We start from the raw sequence: 21,529 nt of genomic DNA, 5'->3' as shown, positions 1-21,529 counted from the left end.
GATTTGATTAATTATACACACTAGGATAGACGAAACCTCCATCAACCAACTCCTGAAGCTATACCTTTAAATCCTGAAGTTCTTTATGTTCTATTACATACATAGATTTGGATATCAGATTTATACCAAAATATATATTTATGCAGAACTCAAGTTATCTATCAAGTGGTAAGCTCACAAACTCTTCAATAATAATAATAATAATAATAATAATAATAAACTAAAAATTCTTGTACCAAAGAAACACTATCTAATGATCCAAACTCTACTCTCATATCCCTAACATAAGCTAGAAATATTGGATCACCCTTATTTCGTAGTTTTTTTTTTTTTTTTTTTAATTTTTAGAGCCGATATTAGACATGATAGAACACATCTCACTCCTTAAAATACTAAAATCTCACCATCCAAAAATAAAGTTAGTTTCTTCTCTAAACAATTAATATGAGTCTCATACCGATTCAAACAATCTCTTCCCAAAATGCCATCAAATTTGAAAACAGGCAAAAAAATTAACAAACTAGACTCCCACTTTATATCCAAAATATTTAGCTCTCAGAATAAAATCTACTAGCAATCATACTATATTTAGTAGGTAGAGTAACATGTAGGGCCAAAGATAACAATACAAAAGGTAAATGTAGGAGGTTAAAGTATCTCTAAAATATGAACGAATGACTGACACCACAATCAAATAAAACATGATAAGATGTAGCCAAAATATAAGCCAAACCTATCACCACATCAGGAGAATCCATAACCTCTTGCTGAGTCGGATTATATACATGTGGCTGAATCAGAGTCAGTCCTACAAAATAACTAGGCTCATACTATGTTTTTTATGAGTGTGATGAGTGGGCTTAAACTTTGTAAAAAGTATAGTATCCATAATATTGTTTTGGAGGCTGCTTTTCCTTTTGATAGTCTGGTGGAAACTGATAATAATGTTTTGAGGTGTGCTCCGGTTCTGTTTTACTTCAGGAGAATCATAATTGATGAGTTGAAGTCCTTTTCTTATTCCTTTTCTATTATCAAGGAGAATGTGAATGCTGTTGCTCAGGCCTTGGCTGTGCTAGGTACTGTGTTTAAGGATTATAAGGAGTTGTATATGGATCAATTTCCTGTTTACGTTCAAGGCCTTGTCAACTTAGGTCAAATTGGTTTTCCTTATATGTATCATTAATTTTGGGCTGTTTTGCAGTGGGTTTTGTTTTGCTCTGGTGGTTTTTTGTTTCCTTATCTCTGTAGTGTTGTTCTTTAATCCTTTTATTGGGTTCTGTGGGTTTTGTGGGCTGTTGGCTGGTTCTAATTCTGTTGGTCTTGGTTGTTCTATTAGTTTATGGGTTATTTATAGGTGCAGGCTTGTGTTGTTTGGTGGTTTTGGTTGGATTTTGTTATTTATGGAGCAGGGGAGGCCTGTCTTTTTGAAGGTTGGTTTTTTCGTTCTGTTTTGTGGCTCCTTGTTGAGCTGGTGGTGGATTGGGAGCTGTGTTTTGTTTTCTACTGATTGGTGGTCTGGAGGTTGCACTTGGGGTATCTCAGTGTTTCTGGTGTGTGTTTGTTTTGGCTCACTAAGTTGGGGTTTTTTGTGGTGTGGATTTTCCAGGGTGTTGCTTCCTTTCGGAGTTTGGAGGTGCATTTTTGGTCGTATTCTTTGGGGTTGTGGCAATGACTGTGTGTGGTTTTGGTGGGGTTTGGGGGTACCGACTGGATTGTTCTTCTCTGGGTTGGTTCTTCCAAACTTTATATTGGCTACCTAGATACTAATGTTGTCATCAATTGGGGTTGTTATTGGTACTGGTGGGTTGTTAACACCTTTAAGCTTTTATATGGTAATATCTTTTGGTGGTTTTTTTTAGCCTTGTTGTTGCTTGTGCATGTCTCCGAAGCTGGTAGAAGGGAGCTCTGGATTTTTGCTGGGAAGCTGCTTGTGAGTTATTTGGGAAATTTACGCACATACCACTTTATAACATCCTATTTACATATCTAATACCTAAAACGTTAATATTGCATGAAAACCACCCTATATTATTTTAATATCAAATATACCACTTACATTTCTTTCCTACCACTCATATATTTCATTTCTACCACTCATATTTGGTATGAAAATGAACTATGGGTGGTATGTATGTAATATTAAAGTTTTAGGTGTTAAATATGTAAATAGCATAGTATTAAGTGGTATGTATGTAAATCTCCCTTTCTTTTTTTGCTCTTCCCTCTTTTTGGGTGCTTGTTCTTAAGCACCGTAAAATGTACCTAGGGTATCATGTATTTTTTGGTAGTAAGGACCTTGTGTTCGTAGGTTTTTTTTTTTTTTTTGCTTTCTTTTTGTAGCTCTTTTGAGCAGTAGTGGGCACGAGGTCCTTTTAAGGACTATGTAATTTTACCTTTAATTAACGCGTAGGCCCCTCCGTGGGTTTTAACCAAAAAAAAAAAAAAAACAAGGCTCTCTTTGTACATATTCATATTGTCTCCCTATCACAATACCACTTGCTCTGCCTGAAGCTATATCAACATATCCCCTTGGAGGAACAATCCTTAGTCTCTTTGCTAATCTGATATGACTCTCAAAACGAACATCATAAAGTTAATCAGGTGCTACCTATGAATATTTTGTAACTTTGTGTCCACTATGACCACAACGAAAAAAATAATCTACCATCCGGTAATACACAATTGCATGCCTCCTACCACAACTCAATCATATTTGCATACAACTACCAGAACAAGTCGTACTTCTACCAATAAAAATCTACCCAGATGACTACCCTTCTAGATCTCAAAGGGTCAAACTCTACTTCTCTTTCTAGAATATCTATTCTCACTCTCTGATGGCTCCCCACAAAACCTCTTCCTACTGGGAGCACAATGCTTCTAAGTAGTGGTCAAATCATTCTGAATCAATCTGGCTCGCATAACTAACTTAGAAAAATTAATAATCCATAGCAGAATCATCAAATGTCTTTGAGTATCTCTTAATCCTCTCAAAAAATGGTAACAATTCTCTCCATAAGTATTAACAAGTTATAAAACATACATGGGTCTTATCTAATCTCATCAATCAATCTTCTACAACCCTAGGCTCAACAATACCCTCAAATTCAAAGGCTTCAATCTAAAAAATAACTATAAATATTGATCCATATCTTTAACCATATAAGAAGAACACCTACTATTGGCCTCTCCCATCAATTGTAACATCGTATTAGAACCAATAATAATGGTTGTACTAATAATCAGTGCACTATGGCTCACACTATGCCCAATATTCATACCATGCTCAAGCTGATCCATTAGAACTCACAACAAACATAGCAAATTATACATGTATATAAATAATAATGCATAATCAAAACATGATACTGCCCAGAACTATCTCACACTACTACAGATATATTCTTATAACTTTGTTTATAATTTATTTATCCAAACAACTGCTTAATACCAATAAGAAGAGGATTGATGCAACCCAACTCGATTTAACTCAAAGATAGAGGTCACACTGTATTTGATGGTGACGGAACAAAGATAGAACATAACATAACAATATGTTTATTTGGATACATATTAGATTTCTTTTCAAATAACATACATCAGAGCTTCTAATTTTTTTACTATACATAAATGTACTCATCCACTAAAATTTCTTTATTTATATTTATCCACCAAAGTATACAATATAGATTCTTGATATAACAGTCTCAGACGACAGAAAGACACATGGTAGGAAATACAGAAATGTCATAATTATTAGGGGTGTCAATTTCGGGTCATGGGCTGAGTTCGGGTCGAACCCAAAAATGGCCCGGCACAATTTGGGTCAACCCGAACCCGACCCGCTTCTGGTTCGGGTCAACCCGACCCGACCCGGGGACACGATTGCCGTGAATAGCTTCGCAGCTGTGGTGTCTAACAGCATCGGCGGGCCTTCAGCCAGCATCCGGCGGCAGCGGGACGCGACATCGATCATGCATGAGTCGAGGGACGCGACAGCAGGGCCATCAGATGCGATGCAAAGGCGGCGAAGCGACACGATCATGCGGGAGGGCATTCGAGTCAGCGGGCAGCGCAGCGGGGGGAAGGGCAGCTTGGTCAGTGGGTCAATCCAGGTCAACCCGAACCCAACCCAATTTTTTAAATTGGTCGAAAACACTAACCCGACTTAGTTCGGGTTCGGGTTGACCAAAACCAGAAATTTCTGTGTCGGGTTTGAGTACGATTTTCAGGTCGTGTCAAATATTGACTCCCCTAATAACTATCAAAATCTAAAACAAAAAATAGAAAATGTACCTATATATCAGTCAAACTCTAAAAAACAGCCTCAACCACTTAATCAGCCCTTTTTCTCTGCCGTGACGTAAAATGAAATGCATAATACAAAATGAGCTAACAAAGCATGAAATGTTGCATTATTAAAATAATTTCTTAATTATCACAAAACCAATAACTTAAAATAAAAGAGTTATTAAAATCTTAATAGAAGACCTGAAGTAGAGCAATATTATAAAAGTATAAGGTTTTGCAAATAACAAAGTAGGTTATAGAATTAAGAGCGCAATATGCTCAATAAAATATAAATAAACACATAATGCAAAATAGAATGCAACATAACTCTAACACTTATCTCTCTCATTCAAAACTTCAGACCCTTATGCCTCTCATTTAGAACTCCTTACCCTCTTGCCTTTTAGTAATATCGGTACATTCAAAAATTCTGCAACAAAACTTTGCAGATATCTAACAGAACTCCCCTCAAGCTCCTCATATACAAATAGAATGTAAACAGAGATGCACATATGTATCAATTATGTCGTATAACGGTATAAATAAGCATGTAAGCATCAATTAGAGTATTTATAGAATTTCAAAGATTTGCCCTATCAACAGCATTTTAACAATTATACTTATAACATTGCAACTAAAATTTATATATTCAAAATTCAACCATGTGTCGAACTATGTTTTGAGACTTTAACTGTTCTACAATATTATTTTTAGTGCTTGAATATTTTCCTACAATTTTAGAAAACTAACGTCTAAAATCCTTGCCAAATTAAAAAAAAAAAAAATTAAATGTCCATAACTACGTTCTCTACAACATACTAGAAGTATGCAAAGAAATTTTCCCATTTAAAAATTATCTTAGTTTGAACACCAGAAATTTATATTTTAAATCAGAAAAATTTTAAAATCATCTAATTATTAAAAACTAAGATAGGCAAAATACAATCAACCTCGAGTTAGACAATTTTCAGAATTGGGAAATTAGCATAAAGCAAACCAAAATCTCCTAAAATTGGCTTTCTCTCTAACAATCATTCTCTCTCTCTAGCCTGCTGCCTTGATAGGATGGAATGAATCAATTTAGTAGAAAATGATATTTTTATTTTAGAATCAGGACCAATGTCGTGACGTTAGAACTTGTGTGTCGTAGCACCACTGCATTGAATTAATTTGCCAAATTCCATAGAGCCCAATGTCACATTGCCATCTTCTCTAACATTACAGTACCCTAGGCGAAACAGATTTCACAAACGTACACACAAATCCCCGGACTCACTCTATAGCAGATTCATACATTCATATGCATACAAAACATTCCCAAATACATATATGCATACAAAACAATCCCAGATACATGCAGATAAATTCAAATGCAAAAATTTAGTAAGTTATAATTTCAAATCGGGTCAAAACAAGTGCAAGTGAATCCTGATTAGTACGTGTTACACGGAGAGCCGATAAGAACAAGAGGAAAGACGAAGTTAGGGTTCTAGCCCAATAAGATTATTATATATCATTGACAGATTTGTTAAGAATGACTATTTCATTAGGTTAAATTTGTGTAGTGGAACTATTTAGAATCCATCATTGATCATACCTAGTGCATTTTTTTTTTCAAACTTAATTGAACAGAGATGATAATCTCCATTGAAGGAAAATTTGTTGCCACTCACCTTCCTATAAAATAATGTGATTAGCTTTTGAAGGGTTAAACTGTAAAGAAGCAAGAAAATGAAATTTGCATAATTATAAAAATAGTTTAGTATGTTTGGACAAAAAGCTCAATTATGGGTAGAAAAGCAGAGCCCGGCCGATCAAAAAGAAGTGTGAAAGCCATCCTTGTGCTGGGTGATTGGCTTCAATACAGTTTTTAGGACAAGGAGAGAGCTTCAGTTCATCCTATCGTCAACCGAAGACTATTGAACCAAGGCGAGGTATCCGCTTCGTCGCTCGTTTACTTAATTAGGGTTTCTTGATCCTTTCTCCCTCATAGTCGAAGGTCTTTAGGTATGACTCGATTCCTTTGATAATACTTGAAGTTTGTTATTGCGGAATCGATATCTGTGTTGCCGAGTTGACTGCGATTTGCAGCAGTTTCCCGTTGATTGATGGATTTTTGCACCGATTCGTATGTTGAGATTATTGAACACGCTCGATATATATGGAATGTGGATTTTTTTTTTTTTCATTTGATTGTTTCTGGGCTATGATGGGTGATTCGTTGACTGCGATCGCTATTATTCGATTTAGTTGAGATTGACCAGATTTTGGATAATTGATGGGTGTTTTTTTGGGTTTCTTGTGTGATTCTAGGTTGAATTTTCTTTTCCAGCGTCTGGTTTTTGTTGCACTATTAATTTCTAAAACGGGAAATTTTTTTTTTTTTTTTGGGCGCGAAAGGATGGACGAGATTGCAAAAATGGATAGTCATCTCTCATCTGCGGCAGCTTTTGTTGAAGGAGGCATACAAGATGTTTGTGAGGATGCCTGTAGCATATGTCTTGAAGCTTTCTGTGATAGCGACCCGTCAACAGTTTGTTTTTAGATGTTTTACAATTAAGTTTTTTTTTTCCTGTGTTAGATTGCATTCATGTTAACTTATCCTATTATTGACGCTTCAGGTGACGAGCTGCAAGCATGAATTCCATCTCCAATGCATTTTAGAGTGGTGAGTATTAACTTATCTTCCATTGTTAAAGACAGCATTATTTAGTTGATGTTTTGTGGCGTTACCAACAAGAGAATTTCTGATCCTGCTTTGTCGGTTGCTTGGAATGGTGACGATTTGGAAATTTAGCACTTACTGATTAGTAAGGTCTCTTCAAGCAGATATGCTTTGCTCTGTATTCTTCTGTGTTCTATCTTGTCCCAAATTTCAGTAAAGTTACCCGAGAAAAGCACAATCTTTTGTTTATGGGGTCTGTTGGACAACATTTTTCAGCACAAGGTATTAATTAGTCTATGCCCATAAATTTGATCAAATGGGAATGGGGCTTGTGGTTCTTTCTATCATGCCTTCAATAATTTGTCGTAAGCATTATTTTTGGTCTGTTTTACTTGTAAGCATCAGCAGCATCTATGTTTTTTAACTTTATATATTAATAGAAGCTTCAAATGCCTGGTTTTGGTTAATGGTTCGTCTGGTTGTTTCATTCCCTTCAAATGATATGGATTTTTTTGTACATTCTCCAAACCTGGTGCCCCCACCCATACCATTAGAAGGAATATTTTCAGTGACTGCATAATCTTTCCTGCAATCCTGTGATACTCTTGCTTGCTATTAGTGTTAGGAATTGCAATGCTTGATACTTATGTTGTGCTTGAAGTGATTCTAAAGAATTACCATTGTCTATGTTTCTGAAATTGATTCCTTTTCAGCTTTAATAAGGAGGAAGGTTAGTTTACCGTCCTTGTTAATGAGATTTTATGGTGCTAGATTGTTTCCTTAATGATTTCTGGTCGTGGATTTAGGTGTCAAAGAAGCTCTCAGTGTCCTATGTGTTGGCAGCCTATCAGCTTGAAGGATCCTGCTAGGTTTGTTTTAAACGTGGTCATCTTTGATGTATGCTTGATTTTTGCTCCAATCAAATGCTTAATTCTTGTTGTAATGCTGACTTGGCAGCCAAGAACTTCTTGAAGTTGTAGAGAAGGAACGGGAAATTAGGGTTAGGGTTAATCAAACTCGGAGCACGGCTATTTTTCACCACCCTGCACTAGGAGATTTTGAATTGCAGCATGTGAGTTTTTCTTTCATAAATTTGCACTAATTGGCCAGAAAAATTTTTCTTGATGTATTTTGAGTATTTTTCTCCATTGCTTTTCTTTCCTATGCATGTTGCAGTTACCAGTTGGTACAACTGAGAGTGAACTTGAAGAACGCATAATCCAACACTTGGCCGCCGCTGCTGCCATGGATAGAGCTCATCATATTGCAAGAAGAGAAGGGCAGCGTGTTAGGTCGGCAGCTCATGGACGCCCCCAGTTTGTAGTATTCTCCACAAATCCAAATGCATCTTCTATTACTTCTGTTACTGCCTCCTCTTCTCCAAGTGGGGATGATGAACCAGCTGCTGCTGTGGCTTTTGATAGCCATTCAGTTTTGGTGACTCCTAGTGGAGAGGAAGTTTCAAATGTAACTTCATCTCAAGCAGAGCTGGTTACTGATGTGTCATCTGGTTCTAATATTGGTAATGCCAATAGGACTCCCCTTTTAAACAACCGGTAATTATACTCCAAAAATGAAAATGTTTATATATGTTTCTCTATGTACTAATCTTGTTCTCTGATATATCAGTACTACTTCTTGATATCCTTTTGCAGTTTCTCCGCTGGCCAATCAACTCCAGTTGGCCATGATAGAGCAGGACCATCAGATTTTCAATCTTTTTCAGAATCTCTAAAATCTCGTCTAAATTCTGTCTCAATGAGGTAGATTAAATGTGTTTATGACGTCCAAAGATCAATGAATCATTAATGATTTATTTACTCTTTATGTGTAAATTAGGTACAGAGAGTCGATTACTAAAAGTACTCGTGGATGGAAGGAGCGATTATTCTCTCGGAACTCTTGCATGGCAGATATTCGGTCTGAAGTTAGGAGGGAAGTTACTGCTGGAATTGCCAGTGTCTCACGTATGATGGAGCGCTTAGATACAAGAGAAAGTGGAAGGAATGCTGATGCATCCAATGCACAAACTGCTGTTATTCATACTGACTTAGAACAGACCAGCGAGAGGGCTGCTGAGGATCATACTAGTGTTCTTCCTACTGCTAGTACTGCACCTACTTTCTATGCAGCCACCTCTGGTTCCAATTAGGCTGCTATGCATTTCCTTAGATCTGCCCGTTCCGTCTTCTTCTATCCTTTAAGGTACATGAGTTTGTGCTCCATACACCTTGAAGTAATCTCCAATCAATATTATTTCTTTTTCCTCTCTCTAATTTCCATGCTCCTTACCCCCTCTTTTTATCTATAGTATATGCTGCATGCATAGGCCATATATTTCCACTATGTTTTCACTACGTTGCTTCTCTTTCATACTGCCTTGGGGATCCAGGCACTGCCAAAAGGAAACTTGAAGAATAAAACTTGCGTTATGCGATGATAGTGACGGATTCATTTGTGGTTTTATATCTGTTCTCAGGGATATTATTATTGTTGATCTATGTTTATGTTACTAGCAATTTTGGTTTTTTCTTGCGTGAGTCTCATTTTGTTTGGCTAAACTTTCAATGCTTAAACATTTTTGGGCCTAAATTCTTATTTGGAAAAAAAAAAAAACTACTACCACTTAAATTTTGATTTTTTATAGTAAGCCGTCATTTTATTTAGATATATCTCACTGATCATCTATCCTTGTACTGATGATACTATCTTTGTCGATCTCTGCTTGTATGATTTTATCTGCGTGTTTACATGCGACAATAAAGCACCACTCTTATGCTGGTGCTAACCATGTTTCAAGTTCAAAATGCGTGGTGGTTTTACTGTCCCCACAATGCTTGTGGGAGCACAAAAACTCTCTTTTTTTTTAACTTATCTTCAATTGAAGACATAAAATATATCAGTTTGAGTTACTTATTGGGGTTTATGAGTTGAATTGTTTTATTCTTGAAGATGAATTTGGATCGAGTTTATTAAGGGCTATTTGCTTTCTTGATAACAATATATTTTAGAAAATGTTAATTTCATCCTTGCTTATGTTATTTATGAATGAAAGCATTAAATTGGATATGGTTTTTGATGGAACATGAATTTCAAAATCAATTTTGATTTATTATTACATCGGACCATGAATATGATAAATTTCATCATTTTTTAAAACATGTTTTCTATATTCAAGCAACCAAATGAGCCTAAGGCGCCATGCAATTCTTATGTCCGATTAAAAATTGGATGGAGCTGAAGTTATGACATTCAATGCTAACAGCAGATCTTAGTGGTATATGGTGATTTCGAATTACATCTAACCATGATATATGCATTAATTTTTATGTATTTTACATTTTATGCACCAAAAATTATTAATTCATATTATACGTTTGGGCTTTTTTTTTATATTACCTTACTCTTTTAAGGAGATTTGTTTATGTTCCACCATGCTTTTTCCTTTCTATGAAGTTTTCCCTTTTTTTCACGGCCGATTATTATCCGTGAATGTTTACATTCCGAGGAAACTTATCATTTGGATTTGTTTTATGTTCCTCCGTGCTTCTCCTTTTTAGAGAGTTATTTTTTTTAATAATGAGACTTTTCAACTTTTCCTCTGGACCATTAACATTTTTTAGATTTGTTATACAAATTTCATCGGATATTGAAACTTCAAAATAAATAACATTTGCAATTAAAGCTTAAAAGTTTTTTGAACCAAAAATGGAAATTCAGCCCGAAATATTTGGATAAAGTTGCTAGTTAATTTTTGGTAATCTGTTTTGCCTGTTTCTTCGTAATTCAGAGCATTGCATCATTTCTATTTTGAAACAATATTCCCCTGCTAGATGTAGTAGGATGGATCACTGGTATAGCAATAAAAAAAGGGGAAATAAGTTGAGATTGATGTCATACTTCTGCGATGTCACGGCGTTAAAGAGACTTTATGACACTAACAAATGGAGCAACCAAGTTAAGTGACTGAATTATTATTGAGCAATTAAAGGGTTTTTTTTTAATTGAGTTTATTAGGTGTTATTGCTAGAGGATGAGATCATGAACAACATGCATAACAAGATATTTTATCTAAATCTGAGATCTTTATTTTTCAGGCAAATTATTTGAGATACTTTCCGTAGCGTTGACATTTCTTCATTGTGCCCTCCACAATGTTATAGTTTATGAAGATCGGAAGATATATCTATTTTCTATAGCTTTTTTTTAAGATTCTTGAAATACATCAACTTATTATACTGAAGATTCTTAGTAAAAAAATGTATTGCACTTACTACAATCGTTGTCCAGCAGAAGCAACAAAATGCCATTGATTTTCTGCAGATGCATTTATATTATTCTGTTGGAATGCATTTGCTGTTGGGTACAGCCGCAGCAGCACATTGTTTCTCCTTAGCAACGCTTTAATTTAAAGCAATTGCCATTGGGCAATGCAAGCCACTCGGGCTGTACTTATAAAATCTCAAAAAGTTTTAAACCTCTTTCGTTGAGGGAATCCTTATAATGAAAGCTAAAGATGCTCTAACTTTATCTTCTTATTTTTATTGCAATGCTACTAGATGTTTTAATTTCTAAGCTCTGAAAATTTGTGCCCGACTTTGTTGGTCTAGGCCAAATTTTCAGAAGGCTGGCTAGATTTTAGATGAGATACTAGCTAAAAATTTCACCCTCATTTTCTGAGAGCTTTATGATGTGGTTCGGAGTTTTTCGTAGGCAGAAGACCCCCTGTGGTTAATTAGCTCTCCCGGTGATGAAAGAAAGCTTTCAATTTAGACTAGTCATTCAATGTTAAATGCATAACAAATTGTAGCAGCAATTTGATTTTAGGATTTAGAAAATTCATCACCTTTAGCTTAAAGCAGATGGTGGACAGAATGATGATGAACCTGATTAATGTTCCATGATTTTATCATCTCGGGTTGTCATGAACGTTGGTTTACTTAGTTTGCTGAGGTATTTGACTTAAACTAATCAAGTGCTTCTTATCGGTAGTCATTGTTGCATTGTCTAAGGGAATGTTGTAGATATGAGGTGAATGTTTATCTAAGAGGATAATTTTAAGTCAATCTTAACTAACAGAAAACTTTGCGGCTTATCAAGTACAAATTATGATTTAAAACTCAATGGGGGCATAGACATTGGAGAATATCTTGGCTTTGGCCATGATCGTAATTTAATTATGTCATTTTGCGGTGAAACCCACTTGGTTAGAGGCTTAGAGGGAGGGTTCCGTTATTTAGTGATGCTATTTGGTGACAAAATTATCTATAAGTTATAAGTGCCAAGTCTTTTTTGGTGAGAAATTTTTCGTGAAAAATATTGTGATATTTTTGATATAATATTAGCTCTTTGTGAGTTGAGATTAATATTAAACTTATCACCCGTAACAAATCATTATGGAGGGTGAATGGTTGTTGCTTTAAACTTTAGAATACACCAATGATTTCTAGATAATAACTTTCATTGCAGTCAACATCAAACAACATTCTACATAGATGAGCAATTGATCATTGAGATCATTTAGAGAGACATTACCGCATATATGTGCATATGCAATAGTTTAATTATGGTTAACCTTTTACCAGACCCAACTTTTAGTAAGAGTACGGATTGAGTTATGGTAAACCATTGGCCAGGCCTGACTATTAGTTGATTAGGTCAATCAAGCTAAGCAGGTTCTAAGCTCATTGCCTTGTTCAAGTTAGAAGCAGAAGTTGTAGTATCTGATGAAGTGATGAGCAGAGAATTTTTTTTTTCATTTTCTCTCTCTTTTATGTAGAGATTAGATAATTTTTTATTTATGTTAAACAAATAAACATAATGCTCTTTGTATCCTACCTCCAGTCTAGGATAAATTTTTTATTTATAATAGGTGCGTAATTCCGCTTTTTTATTTTTCACCATTTCTGTATGGGTAATAGCTTCTGCTCTTCTCTATATTTGGTCTCTAGTAGTCTGGGCTCTATTGTTTTGTTTATAACCGGCATGGAATTTTGTTTGTATTATGTACGCCAATTCTAGGTGGATACTAACATCCATTGTTATCAACATCAAAGAACAACATTGCCATAGATAAGCAACTGATCATTTGGAAAGAACTTATTGCGCACATATACCTAGTTTAATTATGGTAAACCTTTATCCTGTCCGATTTTTAGTTGAGCAAGATCATTCAAACTCTAAGCAAGTTATTGGCTTGTGACCTGGTCGAGTAGCAGCATAAGTTGCATCATTTGGCGAGTAATGAACTTTTTGACCTTTACCATTTTCTTTTATATCGAGGTTAGAAATTTTTTAATTTATGTTAGACAAGTAAACATAATGCTTTTTTTTCGCTATAACTTGCCTCTAGTTTTCTATGCTCAATTATTTATTTTATAATAGGTACTGAATATCATTTTAAATTGCTCCCCATTTCCTTATAGATGATAAATTTTGCTCCGCTCTATATCCTGCCTCCATTATTCTAGGCTCAATTATTTTGTTTCAAGCAAGCCTGGAATTTCATTTATATTAAGGACACCTTTTCTTTTTAGATAATAACTTTCATTGCAGTTCACATCAACAACAACATCATCCAGATGTGCATTGATCATCTAGATCCTTTGAAGATAAATTATTGCGTATATGTACATATTTCAGCTGTTTAATTATGGCAAACCTTTGTCCAGGCTCGACTGTTAGTAAGATTAGGATTCAATTATGGTGAACTTTTAGCTAGGCCTTATTGTTAGTTAAGCAACAGGAATCAAGATAAAAAAAAAAAGCAACAGGAATCAAGCTATGCACGTTCTAGGCTCATGACATGGTCAAGTAGCAATAAAAGTTACTGAATCTAGTGAGTGGAGTACTTGTTGACATTTCTCAGGTTAGTAGAAAATTGTTAAGTTATGTTAGACAAATAAACATAGTGCCATTCTTTCTATCCTACCTCGAGTTGTATAGGCCCAATTATTTTTTTGTAATAGGGATGGAATTTCATTTTGTATTGTTCGCCATTTTGTATAGATTGTAACTTATGCTCTGCTCTCTATCCTGTCTCTAGCAGTCTAAGCTAAATTGTTTTGTTTATAGCAGGCATGAAATTTCATTTGTATTAAGTACACTATTTCTTCCTAGATTTTGGCTTCCATTGCAGTCCATATCAAACAACATCATAATTCATAAGCAATTGATCATCAAGATCATTTGGAGAGAAATTATTGCGTATATATAAATAGTCAATGCTTAAAGAATTAGCTTCTATGGTTGACTTTGAGAAGCTGGAGTAATAAAAAAAGTGATTTATATAAGAAATAGAAAATTAAACCTGTAATATAATTTTGTTTCTGCATTTAGGGAGTGAACTTTTAAATGTCAAGATTTTTGACGTTGAGATATAATTTTAGATACATTCAAGCACAGTAGGAGTGTATTTGAGCCAAGTCAAGCTCAACTTATCTAGGTCTTAGTAGGTTCATACTTGAGCTCGTCAAGCTCGCTTGTCTTACCAGCTCGTGCCTCAATCTTGACTTATGAACTCATGTTTCTCCCCAAACTCACTAAACCCGCAACGGTAAAAAAAGAGGAAGTGCAGGATCTTGATAGAGAAAAGGCATGGATGACGTCACGATTGGAGGTCTTTGGGGAATAGTCCAACGAATTCATGGCTGGAATTCGATAGGGTATGATCCAACGAAGTTGTGATTGGCACTCATTGGGGAAGGGGTTTGGTGGAGAGAAAGTCGCAACATTATAAGAAGTGGTGAGGAAATTCCAGTGAGAGCTTGATAGAGAAGGCTTCAATGAGACCAACAACATTATAAGAAGAGTTCATGATATTTGCTTCCTATGAATGGATTTGGATTAAAGCTAAAACAAGAGAAATTTGGATTTAGGTTTACTTATTTTTCTAATCGAGTTAGGTCATGAAGCGAAGGAGTTGAGCTTGATCAAGATTGAGCTCAAGTTAATTTAATATAGAAGGTGTAATGTGAGCTCAAACTCCAGTAAATTACTCATATGCTTGTTAACAAGTTGAGTTCAAGCCTGCGTGGCTCACTTACACCCCTAGGCATACTACCGTTTTAAACTCTTGAATACGAACACAAACTTCTAAATAGGTATGGCTGATGTTCCATCCTCCAAGGATTTCCTAAAGACCAAATTTTAGAAAGGAGCATGTTAAAAATATCATTATGTAAAAGGAGCATGATTAACAAAAAATTTAAAAAGGAGCAGATACGCTTAACAATTTGACGCATTTAGAATGCACTAAATAGTTCTGTGCATTCTAAATGCGCCAATCTAATTGGCGTATTCCCAAGAGAGAAAAAGAGAGAGGGGAGGGGGGGAAGCTGATCGGAGAAAGTGAGAGGAGAGTAAATATTTAATATGAGTGAGTGAGTTAAAGTTGACGGGGAGAGAGAGCTATATATTAATTATTAATTATCATTGAAATAATTATATATATATATATCAGTTAACTGTAATTATTATTTAAAATATTTAAATATTAGTTTAACTATTATAATATATAACTCTCTCTCCCTATCAACTTTAACTCTCTCATTCCTATTAAATATTTACTCTCCTCTCCTCTCTCTCTGGTCTGCTTTTTCCGCGTCTCTCTTCCTGCCCGCTCTCTCTCTCTCTCTCTCTCTCTCTCTCTCTCTCTCTCTCTTTCTCTCTCCTTGTCCTCTCCCCTCCCTCTCTTTTTCTCTCTCTTGGAAATACACCAATTAGATTGACGCATTTAGAATGCGCAGAACTTATTCTAAATGCACCAAATTGTTAAGCGTATATGTTCCTTTTTAAATTTTTTTGTTAATCATGCTCTTTTTATATAACGATATTTTTAACATGCTCCTTTCTAAAATTTGGCCTTTCCTAAAACTAGTTTTTTAGTTTGTTCATAGTAAAATTATCTAGTAGGAATGATATGCTTTTGATTTTTTTTTTTTTTGGATGGATTGAATTATGCTTCTTTAGTTGCACTTCCATTGTAAGCTAGCATCTTTATGTCTGCACATAATTCATAAGCCACAAGGTATTAAGTCAAAGTAATTAGTGACTATCTTTGATGAAGATCAGAAATGAGAGAAATCAATTCGTATGAAAGATCTATATTTTTAATTAGAAATTAATGACTAGAATTGTGGATCATGAAAGCTACACATACATTTGCAATTTCAAGCAATCACTAGAAAATCATTTTGTAACAATTTTGACTTGACACAAATTTACTTTCAAGCTCCAAAGAACAATGAAACAATGTTGAAGGAGAAGAAATGTAAGGTGGTAATTCAAAAATAATCCTTCATTTGGGACGGCTTTCTTACTACTTCTTAAAGAAATTTTTGTATTAGAAAGTTGCTTTAAGAAGCAGTAAGAAAACCGTCCCAAATGAAGCCTTAAACAAATAACATTTAAAATTGCACCAACAATATAATAAATTTAAATCAATTTGTCGCATAACTTTATATGGCTTTATTTTCCTATTAGTTAATTTTGTGAAATGGTCATGTTTTGAGATTCTATAAGTAAAATGAAACTAAATTTTAAAATATTAAGGTGTATTTTGATGTATCAGTTGGAGTTTTATTAAAAACCCTGAAGTTAATGCATGCTCATACTGGAGCATTATAGTATGGGTGACTTCTTTGGATGTAGTACTAAGCGAACAAAATCTCGAGGTGTATTTAGCAAAAGCAAAAAATAATCTTGATGGTTGAGACTTCAAACTATCACATATGATGTCCAATCAATAAACCGGTTGGAAATTAGGAGTTAAGTTCTATGGAGGCAAAGGGCTATGCCATGGGAGCTATCTCTTAAACCTATTTGGAATAAAGTGCTACATAATGTGAAGCATCTCGAAGTCCTTTCTTTATGTTGTTGATTTATAGCTACTAAGGCCAACAAGGATGTTGTTAGTTGGTTAATGGAGAAAATTGTGTGACCACTTAAGTACAATGAAGGTGTATTGTTAAACTTCAAAAACCTTTTAGTGTAATGGTTTAGAGTTTTTTTAAGAACTCCAAATTTTGATGTGCTTATGTTGAAGTACTCTCAGAATGAGCGGCATTCTGGGAAGTACACTAAGGGGATAGAACTATTATGTTTGATTGGTCAAAATGGATAATATCTTGCTTGTTGAGTCAATACTAATAAACCTATCGAAAACCTTTTTGGTTTTACGTTAGCCTTATTTGAATTAGTCATTCTTCTTATTAACATCATTAGTATATATATATATTTGTCAAGGTTAATAACAATCATCATATATTTTTATAGTTAATAATAATTTTCTTTTGATTACTTGCAAATATGTGCAATTTAAATATGATATGTTTCCATTTGGACGAATAGTCAGTTAAAAATTATTTGGTTTAAAGATTAATCGTGGCAAATTCTACATTTTTGGATTCAATTAAATAAATGAATTTATAAAATTTAAATCTTCCCTTAGACAATTAAAACTAGTAAATCCAGGATATGCTAATTTTTAGTTTCTCTATTTGATTTTTCATAGATTTATAAATCAAGAACCAGAAATTAACTAAACTTCTATTCAATTAGTAGGCATATTATGGTAGTTTTTTTTTTTTAATATATTGTGGTAGTTATAGATATGCTATAAATAATTTCAAGGGAGGAAGAATTGTAAAAATTTATGTTTATTAGATTCAATAAAAAATTTCTTTTGATTACTTGCAAACTTTGCAAATATGTGCAATTTAAATATGATATGTTTCCATTTGGACGAATAGTCAGTTAAAATTATTTGGTTTAAAGATTAATCGTGGCAAATTCTTCATTTTTGGATTCAATTAAATAAATGAATTTATAAAATTTAAATCTTCCCGAAGACAATTAAAACTAGTAAATCCAGGATATGCTAATTTTTAGTTTCTCTATTTGATTTTTCATAGATTTATAAATCAAGAACCAGAAATTAACTAAACTTCTATTCAATTAGTAGGCATATTATGGTAGTTTTTTTTTTTTAATATATTGTGGTAGTTAATTCATCTGGTGTTAAATTATTAGGTTATTCAATTCATTTGTCAACTTAAAATAGCTTTTTTTTAAGGTTTCTTTTGGGAGATCCCTTGAGTTTAGTGAAATTGTTTTGATAAATATCGCTGATCTTTTGATATAATGGTTAGAGTTTTATTAAGAACTAGAAAGTTAAGTATGCTCTTGCTTAGTTCTCCTAGGGTAGGTTGGACCTAAAAAGTTGCAATCAGGGGACAAAATTACGAGGCTTGTAAGCTTGTTTGATCGAAACGAACAATATCTTGATGGTTGAGTTCAAATTGTTACTATATTTGATCAATACACCAGCTAAAAAATGGAGCTAAGCTTCATTCAAGACAAAGTATTGTGATATGGGTACCACCTCTTGATCTTGTTTAAGACGAAATGTTATAAGATGTGAGCTGCTTCTAGAGTCCCATATAGTGGATGATTATAGCGTATTTATAAGGCTGCAGAGAAGAATGTTAATTGCTTTCAAGTGGAGGAAATTGTGAAATGCCTTCCGTATAGTTAAGTAGAACTCTTAAATTTCAAGGCTTTTTTTGATTTAATAGTTGGAGTTTCATTAGAAATTCCAAAATAAGCAATGCTCATATTGGAGCATTCTTAGAATGGATAACCTTATGAGAAGTTACACAAAGAGATTAAGTAATGAGGTCTAGCTAAAATTTAAAATGTCTTGATGGTGAGAGTTTAAGAGGTTTTGTATAATTTATTCATTATGGAGGTTTTGTATCAATTTAGATTCTATTTCATTTTTACATTCATAAGCGATCTATAATTTTATTACATGTTCAGGATTTAGATCTTGCTCAATTTTTTTTCATGCTCTTGAACATGTATTGGTATAGATTATTGTCCATATTTTAGTGAGTTTTGATGCACATTTAGATTTCGCAAAATTAGTTGTTGAATCGTTTTGTAAATGTAATATATTTTTCTCCATATAATGCATCATTTAAAGAATATTTTTATGGACTATGATTTCTTCAATTAGACCAAATTTGATCATAAATAAAATGTTGTTAGTATGTTTTACAGGTTTAAGCGAGATATAAACTTCGTTTGAGACGGCTTTCTTACTGCTTCTTAAAGCAGCTTTTTAGCACAAAAATTTCATGAACTAAAAAATTTTGTTCTACAAACTGCTTTAGAAAACAATAAGGAAACTGCCCCCAAATAAAGTCATAGAAGTTTTTTACTCGGGAATATTTAATTGTGATGTATATATTCTGAACAGGTTGCTATTATCCGTCCGAGTAAATGATATTGCGAGAAAATGGCGAGAAGAATTTCACTGCAGACTTCGGAAAGAACTGCTTACGTTCCCCTTTTCTCGTTCAAAAGCCTCTTGATTCTTCAATCTGTTAATATATGCTTTATACTCCCAAAAAAGAGCTAATGCTTCCATTTGAATATATGCAGATAACGGCTTCTGCTTTCGTTTACTCTGGTTATAGGTACCCCCTTCAATTCCCAATATATCTTCGTATAGCTTTGTGTTTTTAAGTGTTGTGGTTGATACAGTAAAGGTTTAAACTTCAATGGAAAAATTTTATTATGATGGATTTCAAGACATCACTGTCATTTAATTTTTATTTGATTTTTGTATTCTTGCACTTATCACAAATAATGAGTCCTGTCTTATCAAAATTTAATCAGAATATATCTATATATAAGTTTTGAATTCAGGATTTCTTCATTTAATAGTGAAAACTTCTTACTAATAGATGAAGGTGAGCTGTATATGTTTTTTAAAATGTTCTGAGACCTTCAATGCTTTATGGTGCCGAATGTTGGCCATTAAAAGATAAGCATAACTACTAAGTTCTATGTTGTAAAGATGAGGATGCTCAGGTGGATGAGTGACTTTACTTTTAGAGAGATGATATGAAATGAACATTTACATGATCACGTTGATTAATGTTAAATAAAACGGCGGCCTTCCGATGATCCCGGTTAGGAAAGTAGATGTATTAATTCTTTATTAATGTTAAAAAAGGTAAATGTATGATTAAAATATTTGGTTAGAAAATATTAGAAATGATCTTTTTTTTTTATTAGATTTAAATGAAAATTTGACTTTTAACATGATAATGAAGAAAAAGGATTCATGTTGCCGATCATACATAGTGAGACAATGGCAAGAAAAAACCTGTCGCTAACGAAGCCTTATCATATCAAAAGCATAGTCAAAAGCAAGAGTCACACTTATTCCCATAGTAAGACTTTAATACCATCATTTCCGCTGTCTCAATGAAAATTTATCAGTCATATTCTATCATTCTTCAAATTTTGCATGCCTTCTACCTCAAAATTTGTGCTACAATCATCTCCTATAAGATTTGCACAATTGCATGACATTCTCCTTTAAATTGTATGTAGCAACTTCCCTATAAAGACCTTTCTTTCTCAAGATTATGCCAAGACCATATTTCTTAATACTTATACTACAAGTATTTCCCATAAGACCTGTATCAATAAGCATTTTCCTTTGCTTATGTTGTAAACCTTTTATATGCATTATGAAAATCTCTCTTTCAAGCCTTATGTTAAAGTTATCTCTAGCATCTTCACTATCTCCCTTAAAAGTTCTACCAATGCCATTTCCTGTGAGATAAATGCTACAACTATCTCTAGACATGAATCACCATAACAATTAGTAGCATTTATGATAGCTTGATCTTTTATATTATATTGATGCCTTCTTAGGAGAATCAAAATCAATCTTAGTCTACTTGCTCATATTAATTTGGCAACATATATGAGGATCCTTCTCACTTTTGTGGACTAGCAAGCGCAATGATACAATCGTTGTTATAAAGGGCCTCAACATCTTATCCATAGGTTTTGGTGCACAATTGATATTTTACTATTGAACATTTAATTTTATATAAACTCTCTCGAGACATCATGTGTATATATATATATATATAAGCCACAATGCCTCTTGAGGGAGTGAAGCAAGCCAATCTAGAAATCTTGAAATTATATTCAGGATTTATTTTTTTCATGGTTGTCATTCAAGTGCCAACTCCTTGTCATCGTTAATACACATAATATCAGTATGCATCTTTATATAAGAAAATCATCCTTTTATCTGAATTTATTGTGCAACATAAGTAAAAAATAGGGTTGATAACACCAAGAAACCCCCCTATTCTATTTCATGCTACTGACAATCCCATATATGTACATACTTTTTATATAAGAAAGTTTTTTTTTATTTTCTATAGAAAGAAAGAAAAAAAAAATCACTTAAATGGACCATCATTCACTTATCACAGAAAGAAAAGAGTAAGATTTAAAAGAAGCAAACTGCAATTGAGCGAAACATTGCACATTTACTGGGATTTGGTATAAAGAGTTGAGATGATAAATTGTGAAGGCAATGGGTGTGACTCGATGGCCCTCAAAAATTTAATCTGCATGATTATAAAGCATGGTAAAGCATCAATTGAACACAATTTCCAAAAGTTATTTTTTAAGAATAAGATTTTTTAACAAATCTAATGTACTAAGGCTTCGTTTGGAAGAACTTTTTTTTTTTCA

General features: G+C 33.7%; 1 protein-coding gene across 2 annotated transcripts; it reads left to right on the top strand.

The window, feature by feature from the left end:
* Positions 1-6,067: 6,067 nt before the first annotated feature.
* On the top strand, positions 6,068-19,575 carry LOC110108172 (E3 ubiquitin-protein ligase RHF2A). Of its 2 annotated transcripts, none has more exons than XM_028700685.1 (9): positions 6,068-6,224; positions 6,691-6,823; positions 6,912-6,958; positions 7,762-7,824; positions 7,913-8,027; positions 8,132-8,511; positions 8,611-8,718; positions 8,795-9,160; positions 19,218-19,575. In XM_028700685.1, the coding sequence occupies exons 2-8, from the start codon at positions 6,692-6,694 to the stop codon at positions 9,105-9,107; spliced, it is 1,158 nt and encodes a 385-aa protein (XP_028556518.1). In that variant the 5' UTR covers positions 6,068-6,224; position 6,691; the 3' UTR covers positions 9,108-9,160; positions 19,218-19,575. The 2 variants fall into 2 exon arrangements, with proteins under 2 accessions (XP_028556518.1, XP_028556519.1); XM_028700686.1 differs by having other exon boundaries at positions 6,114-6,297.
* The last annotated feature ends 1,954 nt before the right edge of the window (positions 19,576-21,529 follow it).

The sequence above is a fragment of the Dendrobium catenatum genome, unplaced genomic scaffold, assembly GCF_001605985.2.
Source record: "Dendrobium catenatum unplaced genomic scaffold, ASM160598v2 fragScaff_scaffold_1574, whole genome shotgun sequence".
Lineage (NCBI taxonomy): Eukaryota > Viridiplantae > Streptophyta > Magnoliopsida > Asparagales > Orchidaceae > Dendrobium > Dendrobium catenatum.
The sequence above is the reverse complement of the archived record's forward strand: the minus strand, read 5'-3'. Positions and strand labels throughout refer to the sequence as shown.